At 39.5% G+C, this 27,383-nt stretch overlaps 1 protein-coding gene across 2 annotated transcripts in view; it reads left to right on the top strand.

Annotated features, from left to right (window-relative positions):
• Positions 1–27,383, top strand: part of PRRG1 (proline rich and Gla domain 1) — a 123,175-nt gene that overhangs the window by 82,868 nt on the left and 12,924 nt on the right. For both annotated transcript variants that reach the window (XM_066249837.1, XM_066249838.1), the window contains exon 3: positions 22,302–22,462. In XM_066249837.1, the coding sequence (XP_066105934.1) occupies positions 22,302–22,462 (161 nt within the window). The remainder of the gene's footprint in view (positions 1–22,301; positions 22,463–27,383) is intronic.

The following is a 27,383-nucleotide window of genomic DNA, read 5'->3' as shown; positions in this document are numbered from 1 at the left end:
ATATGATTTTTTTCATATACAGTATGTCCATAAAATCATGGTGCATTTTTGACCGGTCACAGGAAAGCAACAAAAGACAATAGAAATGTGAAATGTGGAAATAAAAGGAAACCCCTCCCAATTTATGTAAGATGATGATGTAACACCGTGTATACAGTGGAGCAGCCACGGCCATACCAGTCAAGATGCAGACGGTATAGAGGAACATTTAGTGTGTTCTGTGGCTCGCTAAATTCGAATTCATGAACAAAGTGCAGTGTGAATATCGGCGCATTTATAACAAAGGGCCACCATATAGGAATAACATTACTCAGTGGGATAAGCAGTGAAGGAAACCAGCAGGTCAGTGGAGAAACCCTGTTCTGGTAGGCTATCAGTCAGTGACGAGTTTATAGATGTGGGCAAGTCCTGCTGGGGGTGAGGACGACGGAGACACAAGACCCGACTCCGGGGACCAGGTTCAGTGATGCAGATCCACTTTATTCAGGAAGTAAGCTAGCTTATATACACAGGTTCAGCCTATAGGGTGTTACAGCGTGTCCTTCAAAGCCAATGGCAAAAAAGATCAGGGAGCTGCATGGTTGGCGCTAAGTCACTTCCTTATAGCAAGTGAGCTTCCTTCCTGAGTATGCCCAGGAGGTTTCTGGGAGCTGAAGTATTGTCACAGCATTGCATCAGCCGCAGCTGCTAGGAATTTGCTCTGTGCTCCACCCACATCTCCGCCTTTTCTTTTAATTAATGCCAATTGGTCTTGATGAATGACAGCTTGCTGTTGTAGCTTCTGAATGCTACACATTATGCAATGGAACCCTAGTAGAACTGAAACAACTTTAATACCTATTATATTGTATGCTAATAGATTAGCTGGATTAAACAATGAGGCAAGCTTCTGTAATGTTTGACTAGTTAGGAAATAGAATGGAGATCTTAAACAGGGGATTCCTCTTAGGGGTCGGGATGTCATTTCCCTTCCATTGTGTTCAGAGACCTTCTGGGTGCTATTAAACACAGTTCCATTTTGGTTGTAAAAAATGGACGTAGGTCCATGCACGCCCCCTTCCCTCAAAAGTCCCATAGTCCAAACACGGAATGGTTGGCTTGCCATGGGCTGCATACTGCATATGGTTGCATTCCGTCTCTCAGCTTCCAAAACTGGAGGGTTCACAGGTGTTGGAGGCGTTGTTCGTGGGGTCCTCTTGGGACACCGGGAGTGGCCGTATGTTCCTTCCTGGGATCCAAATTGGATGTGGGCTATTTTCTGGAAAAACAGAAGCATAACCTCTCCCTTGTGTTAGAAGAGGGTGCGGTCCCTGCCACTGAGCTGTGGCTGGGTCCTTCCAGCGTACTAATGGTAAAGGGGTTGGGTGGCTATGATGGCCTCCCTGATGTTTATAAGCAGAAGTTACTCCTTCAGAATCAAAAGTTAAATAATTGAGAGTGAATACAGCACTGAGGAGCACTTCTCTGGGTGAGGCCTGGGGCATATCCCCCCTTTCTTTTTGAATTTGAAGCTTAATGTCTGTGTCACTGTTCTACAATGGCTTGTCCTTGGGGATTATAAGGAATGCCAAGGCAGTGTATGATTTGCCATTGGGAACAAAAGGCTTTAAATTGGCTGCTGGTATAACAGGGTCCATTGTCAGTTTTAATTTTCCAAGGTACACCAAGGCAAAGTATAGCCTGTCAAAGTGCACGAATTGCATGTGTAGTTTTTTCTCCTGCTAGGACCGTGGCCGAGACAGCTCTGGAGAAGGTGTCTACTGCTACGTGTATGTAGCAGAGTTTGCCAAATTGGGGGACATGAGTGATGTCTATTTGCCATACAGCATTAGGCTATAAGCCTCGATGGTTGATACCCTGTGGTTGTAGGGGGCCTAAGGGTAGTAAGGGCCCGCACTGTTTACATATGCAAACAAGATGTTTGCAGGTTGCGTGAGTGAGATGGGGAAAGAGAGATTTGAGAGAATGGGCAGACATCTGAAACCGAGCATGAAGTTGTCTGGCTTGTTCAATAGGGGAGACTGTTAAAACTAGACTATCAGCTTGTGTGTTGCCTGCCGCTAGGGGGCCAGGCAAGCCAGAATGGGAGTGAAGATGCTGAATATACCAAGGGTGTTAACGCTCCTCTAAAAGTTCTTTAAGCTTGCTGAGAGCCCTATCTAGTAATGTCTGCTTGGGCCGGAAGGTGGAATGGGCAAGGCCTTTAACCATTTGTACTGCATAAGCACTATCTGAAAAAATGTTAAGGGGGCCATGTTGCCAAAGGCATAGTGCATAGTAAATGGCTAGTAGTTTACCTACTTGTACGTATCCCTCATAACTAAATTTGTGGAATTTAGTGCCTTCTGTTTGTGCTTTGAACACTATTCCACAATAGGACCGGCTGGCATCTGTAAACGCAAGCATGCTGTGCGGAAGAGGGGTAGATGCTGGATACAAATGAGGGGTGGTTTGTAGGGGGATTCTTTGTAGGGTCTGTAAGAGTCGATTGTTGGGGAGGTGATTGTCTACTTGTCCAGTATAGTTAGCTAATAGTGTCTGTATTTCTAAATCATTGGCTAAGAGAAATTGAATATGGTCAAGAGAAATTGGCAGAATAAGTACATCAGGCTCTTGGCCATACAAGGTGACACAAGCTTGCCACAGCTTCCAGCCAAGAATGCAGATTGCAGTCTTGCTGGGGGTGATTTTAGATAGCTGACTATATGCTAAATGTACCCAATAAAGGGGTTTGAGACAGGACACCGGTAGGAGTGCCTTTTGTGGCTAAGACAATTCTGAGATTGGCTGATCAGGTTCTAATCTAGCTGTTGACACAGAGCCAATAGCAGTGTTGATATTTGCTATAACCTGTTTTGCTGCTGTAGTTAGATGGCAGACGCTAGTAGGCTCTATGTCGCCCTCAAGGAGGAAGAATAGTGGATCTAATTCAGCAGTAGAAATAGATAGGTATCCACGTATCCAGTTTATTTGGCTGCATAGCTCTCATAATTCATGTAAAGAGCATTGTTGAGGCATTGCAGGCATAGAGGAAATAGGTGTAATTTCTTTCCCTGTGCAGTACCCTAAGAAAGTAAAAGGCAGCAAGGCTGGCCTGACCTGTGGTGGCGCAGTGGATAAAGCGTCACCCTGGAAATGCTGAGGTCGCCGGTTTGAAACCCTGGGCTTGCCTGGTTAAGGCACATATGGGAGTTGATGCTTCCAGCTCCTCCCCCCTCCTCTCTCTCTCTGTCTCTCCCTCTCCTCTCTAAAAAATGAATAAATAAATAAATAAAATTAAAAAATTAAAATTAAAAAAATTAAAAGGCGGCAAGGTCTGTACTGTCTCTGGTGCTACAGAGAGCCCAGTGGCATTCAGATTAGTTAAGAGCTGCTGGTAACATTCTTCTAAGATCATAGGATTGATATGAGCTATTAATATGTCATCCATATAACGGTAGATGTTGATGTGCTTACATAGTTCTGGCAAATGGTGGGGCTATTTTTCATGCCTTGTGGTAGGACTGCCCATTGATACCTTTGAGCTGGAAGGGTATGATTAATAGAAGGCACAGTAAAAGCAAAATAAGGCTTGTCCTTTGATGGAAGGGGATTGAGAAAAAACAATCTTTGATGTCTAGAATTTTAATATGGGCAGCCCGTGGCACTGCAGAGGGATGTGGCAAGCCTGGTTGTAAAGTGCCCATCTTTGCAATGTGCTTGTTAATAGCCCTTAAATCATGAAGGAATATCCATTTTCCAGATGCCTTTTTCTGAATTACAAAAACAGGCAAATTATGAGGACTAGTGGAAGGCTCAATATTGTTTGGCTTCTAATTGTTGCTGAACTGGTTTGTGTAACTCTTAATTTAGAGGCTAAAGGCCACTGTTTAACCCAAATTGGTTGGTTGGTATCCCATGTAAGTTTGATGGATTCCAGAGTTTTTAATTGAGCAGTGGCCTTTAGAATTAGGGGGGGGCTGGCTGGTAATAGAGACACGAGTTAAAGACAGCACATCCCATCCCCAAAGTGTATGTGGCAATTCAGTCATAAATAAAGGACTGAAAACTCCAGTCACCCCATCAGGATCTGTCAAATGGAGTGGCCGGATGGCTTATTGGGCCAGTTGTACTCCACTAACTCCTTGTACTAAGGGTCCAGGCCGCGTGGCCCAGCCTTCCTTTTTATCTTCCTCTCTGATTACAGAAACATCAGCACCAGAATCTACGAGCCCAAGGATGGAATGGCCCTCTACTCGCAGGGTTAGAAAGGCCTTATTCTGGGTTAAGGGTAAGGTCCAGTAGACTCCTGTGTGGAGTTGCTATCTTCTGGGCAGGGCTGAGAGCTGCCACACTTTTCATTTAAAGACTCTAGAGGCTTTTCATCCGAGGTGGTGGTTGAGCGACAATCTCGCTTCCAGTGAAATCCCCTTCTACAATGGGGGCGCACAGAAGGTGGCCTTTTATCATTCTTTCCTTTCCTATTAGGGCACTGCCCTGCAAAATGTCCTGTGCTCTTGCAGTCAAAGCAGGCTCCTTGTGTCAGTTGGCTTCCCTGATGGGAGACACTAAACTGGGCTGCAAGAGCGGTAGCAAGGGCCGCCGCTGAGTTGCTGCCTGCATCTCGGCAGGCAAGGACCCAATCATCTAGGGGTGCAGCTCTAATTGGCCCTGTTGCCTGTCCACTGGCGCCTTCCCACACCAATTCTTTAGTTAGAGCATCGACCACATCAGTGTACGTAACTTTACGCTTTATAGCTTCTTAGACCCTTCCTAGAAAATCTGAAAACGGTTCATTGGGACCTTGAAGCAATTTGGAAAGCTTTAAGGACCTTCCATGAGCATTAGTTTGAGTAAATGCTCTAGTGGCACATAGGCGTACTTGATCAAAATACTGAGGGGGTCCAGTAGCCTGTACGGCAGGGGAGGCAAATTGCCCTTCTCCTTTGAGGGCTTCTGGGGGGAACATAATACCAACCCTTTGATTTCTTTCACCTATTATTTCACATTGCTTATTGTATAAAGCTTTCCATTGTATTAAGTCTCCCATGGTAAGGACTGCTCACTCTAACGTTTTCCAGTCATGGGGACAATTTAAATTAACACTGATATTTTTAAGTAATTGCTGAACATAGGAGGAATGAAGGCCATCTTCCTGGGTAGCTTTTCTGAGAGTAATGACTGTTTTTTGGTCATGTGGATACCATGCTTGAGGTCTTGTAGCGGCAGGGTTAATATTGACTGGAAAAAGGTGAAGGGGCTCTAGTCCTAATGCTGCATGGGAAATATCTCTTCACTGACACATGGGGGCATATAGGCTGGCCCATGGGTCTGCAGCATGAACACATGTTGGAGAAAATGGCGTCCAAGAGGCTGGGGTGGGGCATTGAGCCCCAGCAGGGAATGCAGAAGTAGAGACTTCTGCTTTTCCCGGTGGCGGAGTTGATGGTGCAGTTAGCAATTCGGTTAGTTTCATTTCTGCATGCTCAGCCGCAAACTTGGAGGCTAAACTACTTTCCTCCCCAGTGGAGGGGGGCAAATAGGAAGATAGGGGTTCCTCTGAAAGAGGAGTAGCCTGTAGGACCTTACGGACTGACGGAGGGTCCCCAGCAAGAGCACCAGTCAAGCAGATGCGTATTGCCAATTAGGCAGGAGTGAGGCGAAGAGGGAAGGTTTGCCCCCCATGCACCTCAGATGAACGAACGAGTCAAAGAGCTCGGGCCCAAGTCCCCGGGTCCCAGAGCAGCACATCTTCAATCCAGGGATTGAGACCAGAGAGAATCTTCCAGTAAGTACAGAGATCCTTTTCACAAAGTTTAACTCACCTACTCTGCAATAGGGCATGCAGGGCTTGAGCCTGTGGGGCTTGAGAGTGGGGGAGAAGAAGGTTTCCCATTGCAGCGGGTCACTCACCTGTCCCTTGGATGCTGGTTAGATCCCTGCTCCACGTTCAGACACTAGTTGTGGACAAGCCCCACATTGGGCGCCAGTTGTGGACAAGTCCTGCCGGGGGTGAGGACGACGGAGACGCAAAGACCTGACTCCAGGGACCAGGTTCAGTGATGCAAATCCACTTTATTCAGGAAGTATGCTAGCTTATATACACAGCTTCAGCTTATATGGTATTACAGCATGTCCTCAAAGCCAATGGCTAAAAAGATCAGGGAGCTGCATGGTTGGCGCTAAGTCATTTCCTTATAGCAGGTGAGCTTCCTTCCTCGGTATATCCAGGAGTCTTCTGGGAGCTGGAGTATTCTCACAGCATTGCATCAGCCGCAGCTGCTAGGATTGTGCTCTGTGCTCCACCCACATATAGAGGCTATATGGGATAGCTACCTAAGGAGCCCTAAAAAATCTGTGCGTCATTTTATGAGGCCAACATAACCCTCATACCAAAACCAGGCAAGGATGGCACAAAAAAAGAAAACTACAGACCAGTATCTCTAATGAATACAGATGCTAAAATACTAAACAAAATACTAGCAAATTGAATACAACAACATATTAAAAAAATAATACATCATGATCAAGTGGGATTCATCCCAGAATCTCAAGGATGGTAAAACAGTTAACGCAATACACCATATCAACAAAACAAAGAACAAAAACCACATGATCTTATCAATAGACGCAGAAAAGGCTTTCGATAAAATACAACACAATTTTATGTTTAAGACTCTCAACAAGATGGGTATAGAAGGAAAATATCTCAACATGATAAAGGCCATATATGATAATCCATCAGCTAACATCATATTAAATGGCACAAAACTGAAGGCATCCCCCCTTAAATCAGGAACAAGACAGGGTTGTCCACTCTCTCCACTCTTATTTAATGTGGTACTAGAGGTTCTAGCCAGAGCAATCAGACAAGACAAAGAAATAAAAGGCATCTATATTGGAAAAGAAGAAGTAAATGTATCACTTTTTGCAGATGATATAATCCTATACATCGAAAACCCCAAAGAATCCACAAAAGACTACTAGAAACAATAAGCCAATAAAGTAAGATTGCAGGATACAAAATTAACATACAGAAGTCCATAGCCTTTCTATATGCCAATAATGAAACATTTGAGAACGAACTCAAAAGAATAATCCCCTTCACGATTGCAACAACAACAACAAAAAATAAAATACCTAGGAATAAACATAACAAAGAATGTAAAGGACTTATATAATGAAAACTATAAACCATTGTTAAGGGAAATCGAAAAAGGTATAATGAGATGGAAGAATATTCCTTGTTCTTGGTTAGGAAGAATAAATATAATCAAGATGGCCATATTACCCAAAGCAATATACAAATTTAATGCAATTCCCATCAAAATTCCAATGACCTTTTTTAAAGAAATGGAGCAAAAAATCATCAGATTTATATGGAACTATAAAAGCCCCCGAATAGCCAAAGCAATCCTAAAGAAAAAGAATGAAGCTGGGGGCATTACAATACCTGACTTCAAACTATATTATAGGGCCACGACAATCAAAACAGCATGGTATTGGCAGAAAAATAGATACTCAGATCAATGGAACAGAATAGAAAACCCAGAAATAAAGCCACATGTATATAGTCAAATAATTTTTGATAAAGGGGCCAACAACACACAATGGAGAAAAGAAAGTCTCTTCAATAAATGGTGCTGGGAAAACTGGAAAGCCACATGCAAAAGAATGAAACTGGACTGTAGTTTGTCCCCCTGTACTAAAATTAACTCAAAATGGATCAAAGATATAAACATAAGACCTGAAACAATTAAGTATATAGAAGAAGACATAGGTACTAAACTCATGGACCTGGGTTTTAAAGAGCATTTTATGAATTTGACTCCAAAGGCAAGAGAAGTGAAGGCAAAAATTAATGAATGGGACTACATCAAACTAAGAAGTTTTTGCTCAGCAAGAGAAACTGATATTTGATAACAAAATAAACAGACAGCCAACTAAATGGGAAATGATATTTTCAAACAACAGCTCAGATAAGGGCCTAATATCCAAAATATACAAGGAACTCATAAAACTCAACAACAAACAAACAATCCAATAAAAAAATGGGAAGAGGACATGAACAGACACTTCTCCCAGGAAGAAATACAAATGGCCAACAGATATATGAAAAGATGCTCATCTTCTTTAGTTATTAGAGAAATGCAAATCAAAACGGCAATGAGATACCACCTCACACCTGTTAGATTAGCTATTATTAACAAGACAGGTAATAGCAAATGTTGGAGAGGCTGTGGAGAAAAGGGAACCCTCATACACTGTTGGTGGGAATGTAAAATAGTACAACCATTATGGAAGAAAGTATGGTGGTTCCTCAAAAAACTGAAAATAGAACTACCTTATGACCCAGCAATCCCTCTACTGGGTATATACCCCAAAAACTCAGAAACATTGATACATAAAGACACATGCAGCCCATGTTCATTGCAGCATTGTTCACAGTGGCCAGGACATGGAAACAACCAAAAAGCCCATCAATAGATGACTGGATAAAGAAGATGTGGCACATATACACTATGGCATACTACTCAGTCATGAGAAATGATGACATCGGATCATTTACAGCAAAATGGTGGGATCTTGATAACATTATACGAAGTGAAATAAGTAAATCAGAAAAAACCACGAACTGCATTATTCCATACGTAGGTGGGACATAAAAGTGAGACTAAGAGACATTGATAAGAGTGTGGTGGTTACGGGGGGAGGGGGGAAAGGGAGAGGGAAAGGGGGGGAGGGGCACAAAGAAAACTAGATAGAAGGTGACAGAGGACAGTCTGACTTTGGGTGATGGGTATGCAACATAATTGAATGACAAGATAACCTGGACATATTATTTTTGAATATATGTATACTGATTTATTGATGTCACCCCATTAAAAAAATAAAATTATTAAAATTAAAAAAAATCTGTGCATGAGCCCACATCAAACTGCACTGCATAGGTATGAAACTGGGAGAGTTTTCCTTTTATTTGGTGCAGATCTCACATTTTATCATCTTTTGTTGCTTTCCTGTGACCGGTCAAAAGTGCACCATGACTTTACAAACACACTGTATTGCTGGATCCAGTTTGCTAATATTTTGTTGAGGATTTTAGCTTCTAAATTCATCAGGAATATTGGCCTATAATTTTCTTTCTTTGTGTTATCTTTGCCTGGTTTTGGAATCAGAATTATGCTCGCCTAAGGAGCTTGGAAGTCCTCCTTCCTCTTGAATTTTTTGAAATAGCTTGAGAAGGATAGGAGTTAGTTCTTCTTTGAATATTGGTAGAATTCACATGTGAAGCCATCTGGCCTAGGGCTTTTTGTTTGTTGGGAGCTTTTTGATAACTGTTTCAATTTCATTTGTTGTAATCTGTCTGTTTAGGTTTTCAAATTCTTCCAGATTGATTTTTGAGAGATTATGTTTCAAGGAATTTGTTCATTTCATCTAGGTTGTCTAATTTTTTGGCTTACAGTTCTTCATAGTATTTTCTTAAAATCCTTTGTATTTCTGTGTGTCAGTTGTTATTTCTCCACTCTCATTTCTAATTTTATTTGAGTCCTCTTTTTTTTTTTTCAATCTGGTTAAAAGTTAATCGATCTTGTTTACCTTTTCAAAGAACCAGTTCTTGGTTTTATTGATCCTCTGAATTGTTTCTTTAGCCTCTATGTCATTTATTTCCACTCTAATCTTTATTATTTCCTTCCTTCTACTACCTCTGGGCTTTACTTGCTGTTCTTTTTCTAGTTCTTTTGGATGAAGGGTTATTTATTTGAGCTTTTTCTAGCTTCTTAATGTATGACTGTAATGCTATGAACTTCCCTCTTAGGACTGCTTTTGCTGTGTCCCATAAATTTTGAGTTGTTGTATGCTTATTATCATTCGTTTCTAGGAATTTTTTATTTGTTTCTTAGTCTCATTGTTAACCAATTCCTTATTTAATAACATGCTATTTAGTTTCCAAGTGTGTATTTTTCAGTTTTTCTGTTGTTGATTTCTAGTTTCATGCCATTGTGATCAGAGAAAATGCTGGATATGATTTCAGTTTTCTTAAATTTGTTGAGACCATTTTTGTGCCCTAACATGTGGTCTATCCTAGAGAATGTACCATGAGCACTTGAAAAGAATGTATATTCTGCTGCTTTAGGGTGAAAGGTTCTGAAGATATCCATTAAATCCAGTTGATCTAGTGCCATGATGGCAAACCTTTTTATAAAATCCTCCCACTTTTGCAGTGCTAGTCAACTTGGTCCCTCCCGCCCACTAGTGTGCATTCCAGCTTTCATGGTGGGCGGTAGTGAAGCAATGAACGGCACCATGATTAGACCATCATGAAAGCTAGAATGCCCACTAGTGGGCAGGAGGGACCAGGTTGACCAGCACTGCAAAAGTGTATGGTTTGTATAAAAAGGTTTCATCATCACGGATCTAGTGTGTCCTTTAAGGCTGCTGGGTTTTTTTTTGTTGTTGTTGTTGTTAATTTTCTTTCTTGAGGATCTATCTAGTGATGTTAGTGGGGTATTGAAATACCCTCCTATTATAGTATTGCTGTTGATCTCACCCTTTATATCTATCAAAGTCTGCTTTATATATTTAGGTGCTCCTATATTAGGTGTGTAGATATTTATAATGGTTATATCTTCCTGTTGCATTGCTCCTTTTATCATTATGTAGTGACCATTTTTATCTCTTATTATAGCCTTTATTTTAAAGTTCATTTTGTCTGATATAAGTATTGCTACCCCAACATTTTTTCATTTCCATTTGCATGAAATATTTTTTTTATCCTTTTACCTTCAGTCTATGTACATCTTTTGTTTTGAGGTGTGTGTCTTGTTGACAGAATATGTATGGGTCCTGTTTTCTTATCCATGCAGCTACCCAGTGTCTTTTGATTGGATCATTTAATCCATTTACATGTAAGGTTATTATTGATGTATAGTTTTGTATTGCCATTTTATTCTTTAAATCTACATTCCTCTTTTACTATATTCTTTTCCCTCTTTGCGCTGTTTACAATAGGCCCCTTAACATTTTTTGCAGTATTGATTTGGTTGTAATGAATACCTTGAGTTTTTTGTTTGTTTGTTTTGTCTGGGAAACTTTTTATTTTTTCTTCAATTTTAAACGATAGCCTTGCTGGATAAGTTAGTCTTGGATGTAGCCTCATGATCTGCATTACTTTGAATATTTCTTGCCATTCCTTTCTGGCCTCAAGTGTTTTTGTTGAGAAGTCAGATGTCATCCTTATGGGGGCTCCTTTATAGGTGATAGCCTTTTTTTCTCTAGCACCTTTTAATATTTTCTCTTTATCACTTAGCTTTGATATTTTAATTATGATGTGTCTTGATGTAGATTTCTTTGATTCTCTTTTTAAGTGAATTCTCTGTGCTTCTTGAACTTGTGTGACTTTTTCCTATATCAATTTAGGGAAGTTTTCAGCTATGATTTGATTGAACAAGTTCTCTATCTCTTGTTCTTTCTCTTCTTCAGATACCCCTACGATGTGGATGTTATTTCTCTTCATGTTGTCAACAGAGCTCTCTTAGAATTTCCTTAGACTTTTTGAGTCTCTTTTGTTTTTGCTGCTCTGCTTCTGTGCCTTCATTTATCTTGTCCTCTAACTCGCTGATTTGATCCTCAGCTTCATCCATCCTGCTTTTAATTCCTTCCATTGTGGTCTTCATTTCTGATATTGTATTTGTCATTTCTGACTAATTCTTTTTTTATTATTTCAATGTCTGTTTTTATACTTGCTATCTCTTTATTTAGGTGTTTTTTATGTCCATCTATTGTTATTCTAAGATCTTTGAGCATCCTAAGAATCATTATTTTAAACTCTGCATCTAGTAATTTAATTATATCTGACTTGTTCAAGTCCTTTTCTGGGGATTTCTCTTGAGTCATTTGGGTTGCATTTTTCTGCCTTCCCATTTTCTCTGTGTATAAGAAATGTGTAGCCATTGGAATCTAATGGGTGTAGCCTCTGTGTTCCCTAGGTGTGGTCTGTCTGCAGGCCTGCCACCCCATCTGCCGCTGCCTCAGCAGTTCGGGTATGGGCATTGCTGGGGCGGTCCTGCTACAGCAGTCACTGTGGTTTCCACCTCTCCTCCATGGGAGGGGCTGTGTTCACATGTCTAGGTTTACAAGCCTTGGGGCTGGCCTTTGCCCTGCCCCCATGGGTGGGGCTGCGCCTCTGCCGCACTCCTTGGCACCCTGATCAGGGCTGCACTCCTATGCTCAGCCTCAGCTCTCTGCCTGTTCCCCGACCCACCCCTATGGGCGGAGCTGCGCTCGTGTGCTGGCCCTAAGCACTGCCTCCATAGGCTGGGTGGGGCCGTGCACCAGTGCTCAGCCTCGGGTCTCCACCTGTTCCCCAGTTTTTGCCCCACCCCTTTGGGCGGAGCTGCACTCATGCATCAGGCCACAAGCTCCAGGAGCTCCATGGGCTGGGCAAGGCTTCGCTCTGGTGCTCAGCTGCAGGTCTCTGTAGTTCCCCAGCTTTTTCCTTTCCCCTGTGGGTGGATTGCAGGCGGGACCAGTTTTGCTCACCTGGCCCACAGCTGGGTTGGACTGCTTGCGTGTGCCTCTTCTGCCCCCACCAGAGGAGACTGAGCTCACTCCAGTTCTCAGTCTTGGCCCACCCAGCTTCTACCCCCACTTGATGGGACCATGATTCTGCATCCCACCCCTGCTCATCCTCCGGCGAGCCCTCAGCAGTTTGTTTGGGGTGCTGCAACTCAGACCTAAGCACTCAATACTGTATTCCTGAATGCTCTCTCCTTCTAAGCGACTCTGTTCTGAGTGCCATGGGAGAGCTTGTTTGGCTGGTGTCCTGCTTCCCTTTGCTGGTATTGCTTGTTCCAGGGAAAATGTTCACTTTGGATTTGGGGGGTTACTCAGCCCAGGGGTTAGGGTGACTGTCACTCAAAGTGTTTCTCCCTGTGCCTCCTAGATTACACTCTCTTCCTGCTATTCAGTCCTCTCAATTCTCTCAGAATCCCGGGTGAGTGGTTGTGAAAGAGGTTTTCTGTGCAGTCCCTTTAAGAAGAATCCTGGGTCTGAGAAATCTATCTTTCTCACAAACAGTATCCTGACTTGTTTTGCAGCTAAATGCTGTCCATACGCTTCTTCTAGGCTCTGGGGCTGCAGGCTGGGGCTTTGTTCCTGGAACCCAGGACCCTCCCCTCTCCACTAAACTCACTTCCCGCCATGCGAGTCCCTCCGGGCTGCCGTTCACTCCTGGCAGCTGGGCAGCCCTCTCCACATTTCCGCTTTTCCTACCAGTCTCAATGTGGCTTCTTCAGTGTTCTTTGGTTAAACAGTCCTCTTAGTTTAGTCCAAAGTTTATTTTTCCAGATAATGGTTCTTAAAATTAAGTTGTAATCCACTTTGGGAGGTGGAAGTTGGTACATCTGCCGACTACATCGCCATCTTGCCGTCCCCTGGTTTATTACTTCTTAAGTGTTCTTCCCCAATCTATTCACTCCTCCTGGCAGAAGGCGACCAGAGACTCTGGATTTTTCCCTCTCTGGAGCCACAGCAGGCAAATATCCAGACAGTTGGGCTTCTTTCCTCTCCAGAGCATGACCATTTGTGCTTCTTATCTTTTACCACTGCCTCTACCCTTCCCACCTTTAGTCAATTTAATGCACGAATCTTTCAGGCAAGTCTGAGGGCCCAGCTAGGGTTCCATTGCTAAGTTATAGCTACTCAATTTGTTGAAATTTCAAAGGGAGAGTTTAAGAGTATCTCTCACACCACCATTACTCTGATGTCTCCTCATACTGTTTTTTTTTTCAGTGAAAGAGAGACAGACAGACAGAAAGGGAGAGAGATGAGAAACATCAAGTCATAGTTGTTCATTGATTGCTTTCTCATATATGCTTTGACCTGGGGCATCTATTTGGAGCCAGTGACCCCTTGCTCAAGCCAGCAAACTTGACCTTCAAGCCAGTGACCTTTGGCCTCAAGCTAGCAACCACAGGGTCATGTGTATGACTCCATGCTCAAGCTGGTGACTGTATTCTCAAGCTGGTGACCACACACTCAAGCCTGGTGAGCCTGCACTCAACCTGGCAACCTCGGGGTTTCAAACCTGGGTCCTCAGCATCCGAGGCTGATGCTCTTTCAATTTTGCCACTACCTGCTCATGCTCCTCATTCTTTTTAAGTTCTTTTTATTCTCTAATTGTGTGTTTTTCCCTACCTTTTCTTCCAAATTGCTGATTGGATCCTCTGCTTCATCCAACCTAGTATTTATTCCTTTCATTTTTTTCCTTGGCATTGGATATTGCATTCTTCATTTATGACCAGTTTCTTTTTATGGTTTGTATGTCCTTTTTTATGCTTTCTATCTCTTTGTTGATATTCTCACTTTGATCCTTGAGCATCCATAACCATTACTTTGAACTCTATTAGTTAGCTCTTTTTCTGGAGATTTCTTCTGTTTTGTCATTTGGGGCCTGTTTCTTTTCCCACTTTGGCTTTATCTTTGTGTTTGTTTCATTGTATTAGAAGTATCTACTATGATTCCCAGTCTTTTTTTGGTGGACTCATACTCTAGCAACTCTTTTTCTTACTATTAAAATGTATAACTGACATGCATCACTTAACAAGCTTGGAATACCAAAGAGATTACATTTGTTTCTCAAATTAAACAACCACAGCCCTCGAAAATACAAGAATATCATTCTTCCTTCCCTGACCAAGCCAATTCCTATGAGAAATACAAAGTACTTTAGGGTTGCATATTAAGTCTAGAGGAGTAGGCCCTGACTCTTGCATGAAAGAAAATATAATAAAATGCTCGGCTAATTTCTAGAAAATCCACATTCTTTCTTGCTCTTGATATTTTTGCCACTGTTGCTGGTATATCGTCTTACATCAAAACCAGTAAGCCTGTTTGGAAAACAGCTGTGTTAGGCTTGCTCACTTGCACTTCACTAGATCAGTGACTGAGCACGTGGCAGTACCATGTGTGTATGCTCTATATGAGGCTATGGGTGCTTGCTCCCAGGGCAGATTGTGGATTGCCTGTCTGCCACTGTGAGGGACCATTTTGCTGTTTGTTCACCTGCTGCCATAAGAAGCAGTTTTCCCCTGCCTGTTTGCTCATCAGTCATTGGGAGACTCTATTAAACAGAAATGGTCCAATGCTTTCTGGCTCCACAGTGCCTCTACCATCTGCCCAAATCCATGTGTACCTGCCTGGCACTGGCCACTGGTATTACAGAGCCCAAAATAGGCTTTCTGGTACCCAGACAGTGTCAAAGACACTAAAGGAATCACTACAGTAACTTGAGTCATAAATTGCCTCAGCTGGGCTTTGAAAAGTGGAGGGCACATTTGTACCTAGCATTTCATTCACCTGTGCTCACTCCATAATTAGGCCTGATTTCCCAATGTTTCAGCTGTTTGGTGGCCCTGTTGTTTCAGTTTTCATATTTCTGGTCTCTTCCCCAAGCTCATAGAACTAAAGTACCTAATTGAGTGTAACCAACAACTGAATGATGTAACATGATAGTGTAGCACACTATACTGTGTTCTTTTCCTAGTATTCTTAATAATCAGGACAGGATTAACCCACCTGAATCCTCCTGACAAGTTTTGGTAACTTGGAACTTCCAAAAGGGATCATGGTCTCCTTTCTCATAGGACTTTCATAGCCCATTCAAGCTTGATGTGCCAAAAGTCCGTATTTGGGAGAGAGTAGCAAGACAACATCTGTCTCCAGAACCCCTGGGTCAGAAGTTCTCAAACTTTCTGAGTTTACAGTACCTTTAGCTGTCACAGTGATTTGTTTTCAAAGCAGGTATAGACCAAAAGAAATACTTAATAGTTCTGTTTATTAAGTAGTTGTCTAAACAACTTAATAAATATTTATATCCTGATACCTTAGTAGCCATTTGAAAAATAATATAAACAAATTGCAAGAAAGCAATATTTTTATTTCAACCTTAAATAGCCATGGAGTTACTTACTAATAGGATGTATGTGCCTAATGGGCACTGCACAACTTCTCAAACCTTGGGATCCAATTGGATAGTGGAGCATATTGGATATAGAAGGATACTACCTTCATTTTCTATTCTACATTTATTTGCCACAGTTTTTTTTAATCACAGCTAAAAATCCAGCTTCATAAAGGAAATGAATATAGAATTATCTAATGACTAAACTGTTATCAATCAATTTTGACCAAGAACTTCAAGGCAAATAAAAGCTTTTGGGGGGGTCCTTTTTAGGAACTGCAATCCTGGAAACAATTTTTGGTAGAAACCCCAACTGTATTCCAAGGGGGACACAGAGAAAAGGACAGAGTTTATAAAGGCAGAAAAAGGAGTGCTTTCAAAAGGGCTGCATAAGTTGCTTTGAAAGATATGTGATTGAAACTGGCAAGCAGACTTAATGCTGTGCTCTACATGATTAATTCCTTATGTCTACTACTAGGTGAAAATTTTATTTTTTAACAGAGTTTAGTGAGGCAAAACCAGTTCCAGGAACTGTATCAGGATGTAGGTGTTTGGTTTAGCACAGTTTAAAAGTTCAGTTTCACGTGGGAAAGGGGGGGCAAGTTAGCTTAGGTTCCCAGAGGCCTCCTGGTTTCATTTTAGATTTCTCTCTAAACAGTATCAACTCCATTTTGCTGTTTTTCTTTCACACTGTGAGCTACCTTAGGCTAGTAGTTTGTATGGTGTCCAACAGATATTGAGTACCAATGCATTCCCTTCAAAAATATAAAATATCCTGCTCTTTCTTTATGAGTTTGCTGCAGCACTCAGGGAGGGAGCTTGTTATACACTTTGGGGATCAAAGTGCTATTTCCTTGCTAAGCCAAAAAAGCATCTGGCTCTGTCCTCTTCCCAGAACAGTAGGTGTTCAGCTAGTCTACCTCTGTACAGCTGCTTTTCAACCACAGCTCTGTGAATCAGTGCCTGTTCACCAGAAATTTTGTGCTGATCAGCAAAAAAGTTAACAGAAATTTTGTGTTGGTCCACGAATGTTAACCATAGACTATAGTCTTCATACATCAGGGTAGTTAACTCTTTCACAGACTGGCATGAAATTTCTGGTGGATCAGCAATTGAAAAACATGAAATCAAATGGTTCTTACAGAACAAAAATATATTTGTTCCAAGGGGAGCACAAATAGCAGTGTTCTACTAATTTCAAAAGGTAGTTTCTATGTATGGATTCATATAGTTCTTAGTTTTTTCTGATTTACTTATTTCACTCCGTATAATGTTATGAAGGTCCATCCATGTTATTGTAAATGATCTGATGTCATCATTTCTTATGGCTGAATAGTATTCCATAGTATATATGTACCAAGGCTTTTTAATCCACTTGTCCACTGACGGACACTTGGATATAAAAATGAGACTCAGAGACATGCACAAGAATGTGATGGTAACAAGGGGTGGGGTGGGGGGAGGGGGCGAGGAAGGAGAGAGAGGGGGTGGGGGAGGGGAGGGGCACAAAGAAAACCAGATAGAAGGTGATGGAAGACAATTTGACTTTGGGTGAGGGGTATGCAACATAATCAAATGTCAAAATAATCTGGAGATGTTTTCTCTGAACATATGTACCCTGATTTATCAATGTCACTTCATTAAAATTAATAAAAAAGGTAGTTTCTTTTGCAAAAAATAGGATATGCAAGTGTTTCCTCATTAAGACTTTGCTGCGAATGTATTTATATCACAATAATATAGTAAGTTTGCAGTGCTTTTTCATAATTAGAGGCATGGTCTACTGCTTCCCAGCTCCTAGTCACTCAGTCTTCAGGTTTCTCCCATCTGCTTGCTTTTTCATTTATTCCATACTTATTAAATCCTGTCCTGTATCAAGTTCTTTGCCAGGTGTTATCTTTCAATACATGAGCCCTGCCTTCAAGAAGCTTACTCTTGAGGGGGGAACCCAGATAGGCATACCAAGAATCAAATACAGTTTAATTAATTGCTATAAGTATATGTAAATATTGAGAGTCTACAGCAGCTCTATCTAATGAAGAGGGGAGTACACACTGGGGATGTTACATCTGAATGGAATAAGAATCACTAGACAGAAGAAGTATTATAGAGGCATTAAAGAGTCTGTTCTGAGGATGGTAAGCTCTGATTTGACTGAGGAATATGGTGCACGGTGGATGTAGTAACCAAAGAAATTACCCAATATCTGCATCTTTCACGTTTGTCCCTTTCTTCCCATTCCTGTTGCCACCATTGTAGTGCATGATCTTATTATTTCATAATCTTGTCTATTGTAAGGAGCCTTTTACCAGGCCTTTCCCCCTCCTTTTGGGGTTAGGATGAGGGGATATATATATTTTTCTTTTCTAGGTTATTCTCACTGAAGAATTGGCCTGAAATCTTGAATGCTGTAGTTTAAATATCTTACCCTGGCATTAAGTGGTTCTGTGACATGGCTGTTGGCCTGTTTCCAGTTTAATTTCCAACTCTTCCTATTTTGAATCTTGCACCTACCAACCAGCTCACTTCCTTATTTATGACTCTTCCTTTATTCAATTCTAAGCCTTCACTTACTGTTTTGTTTTCCTAAAATGGTTTTCCTCGTCTTAATCTTGCCAATCTTTAAAAGGCCAGCTGAAATGCCCTTTTTAGGGGCTTTTCTTTAAGTCTCTCTCCCACCCCTAAACATACCTATCCAGTAGAAATATGTCTGCCTTTTGACCTCAGAAAGCATCTACCATGTTCATTTTCCATTAGAGCTCTTTGTGTATCATTTATCTTCATTATCTCTTGCACTTAAGAACCTTGAGGGCAGAGGCCATCTGCTTCTCACCTTTGTGACTTGTCAGGATCTCATTGTACATGGTCCTCTTAAAATTTTGTTCACTTAAAAGAAAAACGTAAACCAATGTCACCCTGTTAAATTTAACTGTCTATGTAAATATAAATTACAAAAAAGAAAAATGTAAACAGGTGCAACTTGAAATAATGACTGCTACTTTATTGAAATAAGACCCAAGGTGAGAAAACTGATTAGATAATTAGAGTAGAGAGTTTTCCAAGTCAGCTGTTTATTTTCAGACCTTATCATCTGCTGTTTTTCAGCAAATGTATGGACAGGATTTCACTTGGCTAAAGATTTTTTCATTAAAATATGAGTTTTTGTATCCTGCAACACATTAAAAATATACAACTGCATGGTTTGGTGTAAGGCAGTAATTTAGGGATTTCCTTGATGAGAAACCATTTTAGTTTATTCTTTTTATTCTTTTGTTTTGAAGAGAAAGCATAGGTGACAGCTATTTATTTTGAAATTATGAAAAAGTAGTAATATTTTTGAGTAAATATAATTATCTTGTGGGTATATGTGTGTGCATCAGTCTTAGATTTTAAATAACTAACTTAATAAGGATGTTTTCTAACTGTATCTAAAGAAAAGTTTACTTTTGTCTTTATTTCCTTTAACGAGAAAAGTACATGTTTTTAATAAAACCTCAGTGTTGTGTTCTCAAAGTATATTCACTCTGATGTATATAGTATAAAGTGTAATCTCTGGTGAAGGCATACACATGATTCTTAATGGTGGGTGTAGTGGCCAAAGGACCACATTTTGTAGACTAACACACAATTTGATTAAAAGGAAGCAGAAGGCAGTGATGAACTTTAGTTTCAAACATCATTGCTTTAATTTTAGAAGTCAAAAAGAAGCTCTTACACATGGAAATTACCTAGTGTTTTACAAAGAGATAGCATAATCTTATCCTATAGTTCCAAGTTGCCACTTACCCCCTTATTTTGTTTCCACATTAAAAATACCCTAATTCTGTTATCATCCATTAGATTTATAAAATAATTCAATAAACACTGGTAAATACTTTCTGTTTCCTATTATATAGCAGACATAACTAATCTATAACAATATATTTCCTACTGGCCATTGTCTTACTCCAGGTAGTATCTTCTAATTGACCAGATTTGGCAAATAAGACAAAATCTACTTGCCAGCTTATTCTAAATAGAGTTCTCACTATTACATTACCTAGATTACTTTGCCTCCCAGTAGGAGAAATACACTGAAGGTGTCTGTGGCACACTCTTGTTAATGCGATTAGGCTGAGATGAAAAGATCTGTGGCATGCTACATTATCTTATAGTTGCTTAATCTAAATCAGTCTGCTTTCTGGTTATAAGAGTTGGCTACATTCCTTGATTCCCCTTTTCCTTATAGATAGCATATAAGAAAATTACTTTCTCTTAGGAGAATTCCATTTTTTCTCTCTTAAAAACTTAAAATACATTATTGTTGTTTGGTTCATCTTCAAGAAAACTGTCCCAAAAGCCACAGGTATCTTAACATATCTATTGTACTTTATAACAAGGAAGCAGATAGTCCCATTCAGTTTTGCACCTGTCCGACCATACTTAAAGACTGTTGCACTCAATGTAGGACACTGTATTTTATGAGATAAAGATGATGCAAAGACTCCTATACATTTTATATGACCAATAGATGAAGGAGCTAGATGTGCTTATCCTGGGAAATAGAAGACTCAAGGGAAATCAGTTACTATCTTTATTAGTTGGCCTTGTTATATAGAGGAGACTTTTATGTCATTTCAGAGGGTATAAATAAGATTAATGGCGAGATAGTTGATTCAGTAAAAATATCCCTCAAAAAAGGGTGCTACAGTCAAATAAATATGACAAATGCATGTGTAATGTTTCTTTTCTGTATATTTACAAATATATATATATATATTTAGGACCCTAAAAAGTCATATAATAAAATATCTTTTTAAATATGTTAATCCCAGCAGTCTATAAATACTTTCCTCAGCACTAGTTTTCTAAGGAACTCACATTTGAGTAGTGGTTTTCAAACTGTGGTAGTAGGACCAGCAGCACCAGCATTTCCTAGGAACTTAATAGAAATAAAACTTCTTAGCCCACTTAGATCTATGGAATCAGAAACTGTGGGAGCTGAGCCCAAGTCCTCTAGGGTATTCTGATGCTGCTAAACTGTGAGAAACACTGCTAGAAAATCCCAGTGGTATTCTTCAACTCAATTGTACCCTTTTAATTTCCTTCATAGTACTTACCACAATTTTTATTTTTAAGATTTTTTTCTAATGATATTTTATCACTCTGTGATTCCTTTTTATAGATGATTAGCCTTCTGAGGTACAGAAGGAAGGAAACACTTATGGAAGGCCACCATCGTTTTCAACCTAATACAGATGAATATAGCTGGTGTCAGTTTGGATACTTTAAGGAATCTTCAGTAATAAATCCGTATCTTGTATAAAGTGAAAGACACATCTCTATAATGAGATAAACCTTAAATTTATTGCTATTGTTGCCATTTTTAAAAGAGTATTTACTGATTTTCATTTACTTCAAAATGTTCTTTGCAAGATATAGATTTTTTAAAACAACTTGAAGGATTTATAATGTGCCTTTGTCCATGCCAGAAGTCTAGCAGATTAGGAAATTTTCTATTTTCTTTACATTAATAGAGATTAATTTCTAGTACTGTTATATAATCTCTGCAAACAAGCAGGACACTTTTTAAAAATGTAACTGAAGTAGAGTTTAAAATGAATTCTGTATGTAAAAATAAAAATAATTTCCCATAACTGTGCATATAACTTACTTATTTATTTTATTGGGTATCATAAATGTGCATATTGAATATTTATATGAAATGCCTCTGTAAGTCATGCAGAATTTTTTTCTGAAGGGCAGTGGAATGAGGCTAAATATATTAAAGTAGCACAATATATTTAAGTGAATTTAGAACAAAATTATTATTAGTGCTCCTTGAAATGAATTATGACCAAATTTATCTTAATTTCTTGATATTGTTTTGTCACTTCTTTTTAGGGTCCTCTGGGTTTATACTATTAGGTTATTTGGAGTTTTATTTTTTTCAGTTAGGGGACAAAGACTGATGGCCTAGAGACTGGATTTTGATTTGCTTGCTGCAGTCCAAAAGCAGAATGCCTAGGGGTATTCACTTATAATAATAGGTATAAGTGGCAGTATCATTGTTACTATATTTAAACACTCACACTTGGAAGGAATGTGCTGAAGTCTGAATATAACATAGTTAATTATGTCACTGTCCCTGCCCAGGGCAATTGCTACTAAAAGGACATACATGCTCATGTGATGAGGAAGATGGCACATGTGGTGGTTTGGAGCTAAATGTAAATGTTACTTCATTGCTGACTCACAGAAAAGGGTTTAGGATGTTGGCTCTGTTTTATAAAGAGCATCTAGCAGTTTTCATCTTGTATATGAACTTTCCATATATTTTTGTTACAATTTTATATTTATTATTGTATGTCTTATTTAGTTTTCCTCACTGGAGAAAAAGCCAACTCAGTACTAAAACGCTACCCAAGAGCCAATGGGCTTTTTGAAGAAATAAGACAGGGCAACATTGAGCGTGAATGCAGAGAAGAAAGATGCACATTCGAAGAAGCAAGAGAGGCTTTTGAAAATAATGAAAAAACTGTAAGTATATTGATAATTTTGAAAAATGTTTACAGATTTGCCTACATATTTTGATGTATGTTTGAAATCTGCATTCCTAAATGGTGTGTATTGCTAGCAATTGAAAATTACCCTTGTGAAGAACTCTGAAAGTGGCATCTAACTAAGAAGTCCATGTGGATAAGAGGGCTAGGTTCATGTCCCTGTGTGTTGGTCTGTCTTTGTGGGTCCCGTTTCCATAGGAGTCTGCTGAAGTGAGATTTGTCATGTTAGCAAGGGGAAGCATTTGTTTCATAGGAAACTTTGTTTAGGGAATGTTATGATAACTTTATGCCCTTACTCTGCCTAATCAGAGAGAAAGTGTGGAGAAAGCTAATAGATGTTGAGACTACTTTAAAACGATTTACTTTTACTATAAAAGAAAAGACATACCTGAACCCTCTCACCCCTCCTTGAGAATAGTCTTCTTCACCTTTCTTTAGTCTGCATGCTATTCAAGGAGATCAGGAATTGGAAAGCACAAGACAGTGGTATAAGTTCTACAGAACTGCTTTGCAGTTGTAAATTGCATTAGCAGAGGCAGACATTATATAAAGACTCATTCCTCTGTACCAAAAAAATAACACTAGGTGCTAAACAAGGGATGTCAGATGTGCTAGAGGAGCATCAAATTTTATTAAAGAAGTAAATTTTTTTTCATAAGTTTTAAAGAAAACGGGTTTGCCTGGCCAGGGCACACAGGAGAAGTGCCCATCTGCTTCTCCACCCCTCCCCCTCTCCTTCCTCTCTGTTTCTCTCTTCCCCTCCCATAGCCGAGGCTCCATTGGAGCAAAGTTGGCCCTGGCTCTGAGGATGGCTCCATGGCCTCTGCCTCAGGCACTAGGATGGCTCTGGATGCAACAGAGCGATGCCCCAGATGGGCAGAGCATCACCCCCTGGTGGGCATGCCGGGTGGATCCCAGTCGGGCGCATGCGGGAGTCTGTCTGCCTGCCTCCCCGTTTCCAGCTTCAGAAAAATGCAAAATAAATAAATAAATAAAAATTAAAAAAAAAAGAAAAAAAAAGAAAAGGGGTTTGACCTCTTAATTGATAGAGATGGACCCAGTAGTAAGAAGAAAGAGTTCAGAGTTTAAGAATTTAAGGTTTTATACATTTCTTAGTTTGGTTCCTAAGTATTGCTCTTTTGTTATTGTAAATGGGGTGTTCTTTTCCATGATATATTCTGACTGGTTATTATTTGTGTAAGCTACTGAATTCTTAAACCTTACTGAATTAAAGTTGACATACCATTATCCATACATATTTCATGTATACAATTTGGTAAGTTTTGACATACATATACTCATGAAACCATCACTACAATCAAGATAGTAAACAAATTCATTATCCCCCAAAATTCCTTCTTGCCCCATATAATTTCCTCTTCTCATCTCTTCCCACAAACAGCAACTTCCAGTCAATGACTGATCTGATTTCTCTCACTATAGATTAGTTTATATTTTTTGGAATTTTCTATAAATGAAGTCATATATTATCTATTATCTTTTATCTGCCCTCTTTCAGCATAACTATGTTCAGGTGCATCCATATTGCATGTACCAACAGTTCATTTGTTTTTATTGCTGAGTAGTGTATCACTATACCTGCATATATATAGATATTGGGGTTGTTTCCAATTTGGGGCTATTAAAAAGTTGCTATGACCACTATTAATTTCTTAAATTAAAGAGCCATATATTTATTTTGACTTGAATTCTAAAATATCCCATAGTCCAAGTCAGTGTTTTTCAACCTCCAGTCCATGGACCAGTGTGGTCCTTCAGAAATTTCATGGCAGTCTGCAAAAGACTTAACCACCCTGATGTTATATGAAGAGTATAGAGTCTATAATCATTGACTCTCAAGGTGAGTAGTGTTTTCAATGCTTACCTTTCTGACATTTATGCATCTCAATGCTTCTATGTATTCTTTGCTACTGGCAGAGACAGGATGCTGCATTTCAGCAGTCTTTAAAACTACTTCATCAATTGTTCATGCGATTCTCTGCATTCTCCAGCTCACTTTTTCCTCTGTATAGACTCATTCTCAATATTTTACACACTGTTTAGGGAAAAAAAATAAAAATAAAGAAAATACTCTTGACTTCACACCCCTCTCCAGCAGCCACCTAATTTCTTCAAACTCTGTTCTCTCTATACTCAGACACTGGTGAGTTTTCTTACTGTCAGGACCTGAAATGCTAGTATATTCAAGATTTATTTATATCCTGGAGGACTACCCTGAAATGCAGACCTGTAGACTAACTGCTCACTAAGTATCTACTGTTTGAATTGAATATGGTTCTCAATCTAAACATAGACCAATTTGGAACCCTTCTCCAAAACTCTGCGCCTACCACAGCCTGATATAGTGGTAACTGTTCATCCTCTCTTTGCTAAGCCTAAACCTTGCTGTCATCCCTGATTATCCCCTTTTTCATATTCCATGTCTTACCTGTCAATAATGTTGATTGTAACATGAAAGTATATTTAGAATCTAGGCTCCTATCAGTCTCTCTACTTGTCACTACTTTAAATCCAGGCCACCATGCCTCTTTCATCTATCCTACCTTAAATGCAACCTTTGCCCCTTTTGTGAATCCTTTTTCTTTCCAGCATGTATCACCATCTGACATCTGTTTGTTGTATTTGTTCATTGTTGTTCTCTTCCAAGAACTGTTAGCTGTATGACAGCAGCATTTCTTGTGTGTTTTGTTCATAGCTATGGTCTTTAGCATATAAAACAGTACTGGAACATAATAGGAATTAAATATTTGATGAATCAATGAAGAGTGATAGAATGGAGTGGCATATTACAAAGTATATTTAATTCATGGGAAGAAGTGATTCAAAACTTGTTCACAAGTTAGCTGACAGATGTGGACTTAATTTTTTATTATTATTTTTATGTTACTTATTTATTTATGGTTTAAAACCTATCATCTGAGTTTGCTTTATGCCATTAAATCCATATCATTGAAGAAAGGTATGACCAAGGGCTTTTGGTCTCATAAGTGTAATAGAAATGACATTCTGAGCCCTGAATGGATAGCTCAATTAGTTGGAGTATCATCCCAAAGCACAGAGGTTGCCAGTTCAATCACCAGTCAGGGCACATAAAGAGACAGCTCAATGTCCTGTCTTTTTGTCTCTCTCTCCCTGTCTAAAGGAAGAAAAAAGAAATGCCATTCTGATACTTGATCTATTTCATAAAAAATATTTCAGAATTGTATTTGCTACATATTAAAAAGGATTGGCTGTGTGTTAAGACTCAATGAACAACAAAGTTTCATCTTTGAAGTTCATGCTTGATTAATCCTGGCAGTAAAGAAAGTGATTGGCTTCTCGTATTTTATTTCAACTCTTAGAGTACTTAGTAATTTTTTGTTCAGTAAAATTTATTACACAGAGCTTTACTGAAACATGCACATGTTCATCATCCCTAAATCTAGATTGTGTGAATTTAGAAGTCTGCTTCCAATATAATGTGTTGGGGTGTTTTTTTGTAATTTTTTACCCAATTTGGAACAGAAGTCTAATTTACATTATATGGTGGGAGAAAATGTATTGTACTTTGTAGGTCTCCTTTTCACCACATAGAAATTTGGTCAGATTTCAGATATTATCTACTGAGTGCTATAACACACACAGGAACTACAACATTGAATAAGCTGATGCTTCCTCATGGTATCTGAGATCTGGTAGAGACAGCAGACCTACACACAAAGGCTTATGTAAGCCAAAGTAATCATAATACCATGACAAAATCCTCTGCTTTGAAAATCAGATGGACCTGATTTGGTCTCTCAGCTCTGCCACCCACTGACTGTATTGCTTGTGAAACTTTTCACCTCTCTAAGCTTCAATTTCTGTATCTTTTAAAAGATAAAATTAAACCTACAGCATTTGGTTTGGGGTTGGGCACTTAGTTTAATGCCTTTCACAGAAGCCTTCAATACATATATGTATTTTGTTCTAGTTTTTAGGTACTAAATTAGAGCTACTTTATTTTGGAGTCATTTTTTGATCTCTAACATTGTTCTCTCTTTTCCTCTCAATGGTCTCATGAGGGTTTTTTTTGCATTTTGGAACTTTTAATCTTGAAATAACATGAAGCAAATAATAGTAATCCTTAAAGACAACTATTTCAGAATTTTTCTTTACAAATTATTATTTTTTGTACTTGACTCTCCAAAATGGCTGTCAAAACTTACCAAAATTGCATAGTTTCACTTAGTCCCACTTATCAAACCTGCATTGCCTGACCTGTGGTGGCTCAGGATAAAGCATCGAACTGGAAATCTGAGGTTGCTGGTTCGAAATCCTGGGCTTGCCTGGTCAAGGCATATATGGGAGTTGATGCTTCCTGCTCCTACCCCCCCTTCTCTCTCTCTCTCCTCTGTAAAATGAATAAATAAAATCTTTTTAAAAACTGCATAGTCCCACTAAGTGCCAGATCTGGGTTTCCAATACCATTGCACAATAAAAGAAACCCACACTCTTTGGGGAAACAGCTGATTCTAGGTTGGGCTGAGAAGAATACAAGATGAGATGGAGCATAATGTAGTACCAGAGAGGAAGGCCATCCTGAAGGAGTTCTCAATGGCCAAAGCTGGAACAATTTGAGCATTGGATTATAGTAGTATAGTATTGAATTATAACCTAAATCATAAAATAAATGTACAAGTCCATAACGATATGAATGAATGAATGAGAGGAGAGTCTACAGTAAACAAGAATGTCAAATTATGTATGTATATACTCGTCTCCCCAGGAGGCAGAACTTAATTATCTGCTTCTTATGAGTGAGGTTTGGACTAACAAATCTGCTTCCAAAGAATAGAGTGCAGAAAGTGGGGGGGAATAAGTTTACAGTGAGACATTCTACAAAACACTTGACACCT

Source organism: Saccopteryx bilineata, chromosome X, assembly GCF_036850765.1.
Source record: "Saccopteryx bilineata isolate mSacBil1 chromosome X, mSacBil1_pri_phased_curated, whole genome shotgun sequence".
Lineage (NCBI taxonomy): Eukaryota > Metazoa > Chordata > Mammalia > Chiroptera > Emballonuridae > Saccopteryx > Saccopteryx bilineata.
The sequence above is the reverse complement of the archived record's forward strand: the minus strand, read 5'-3'. Positions and strand labels throughout refer to the sequence as shown.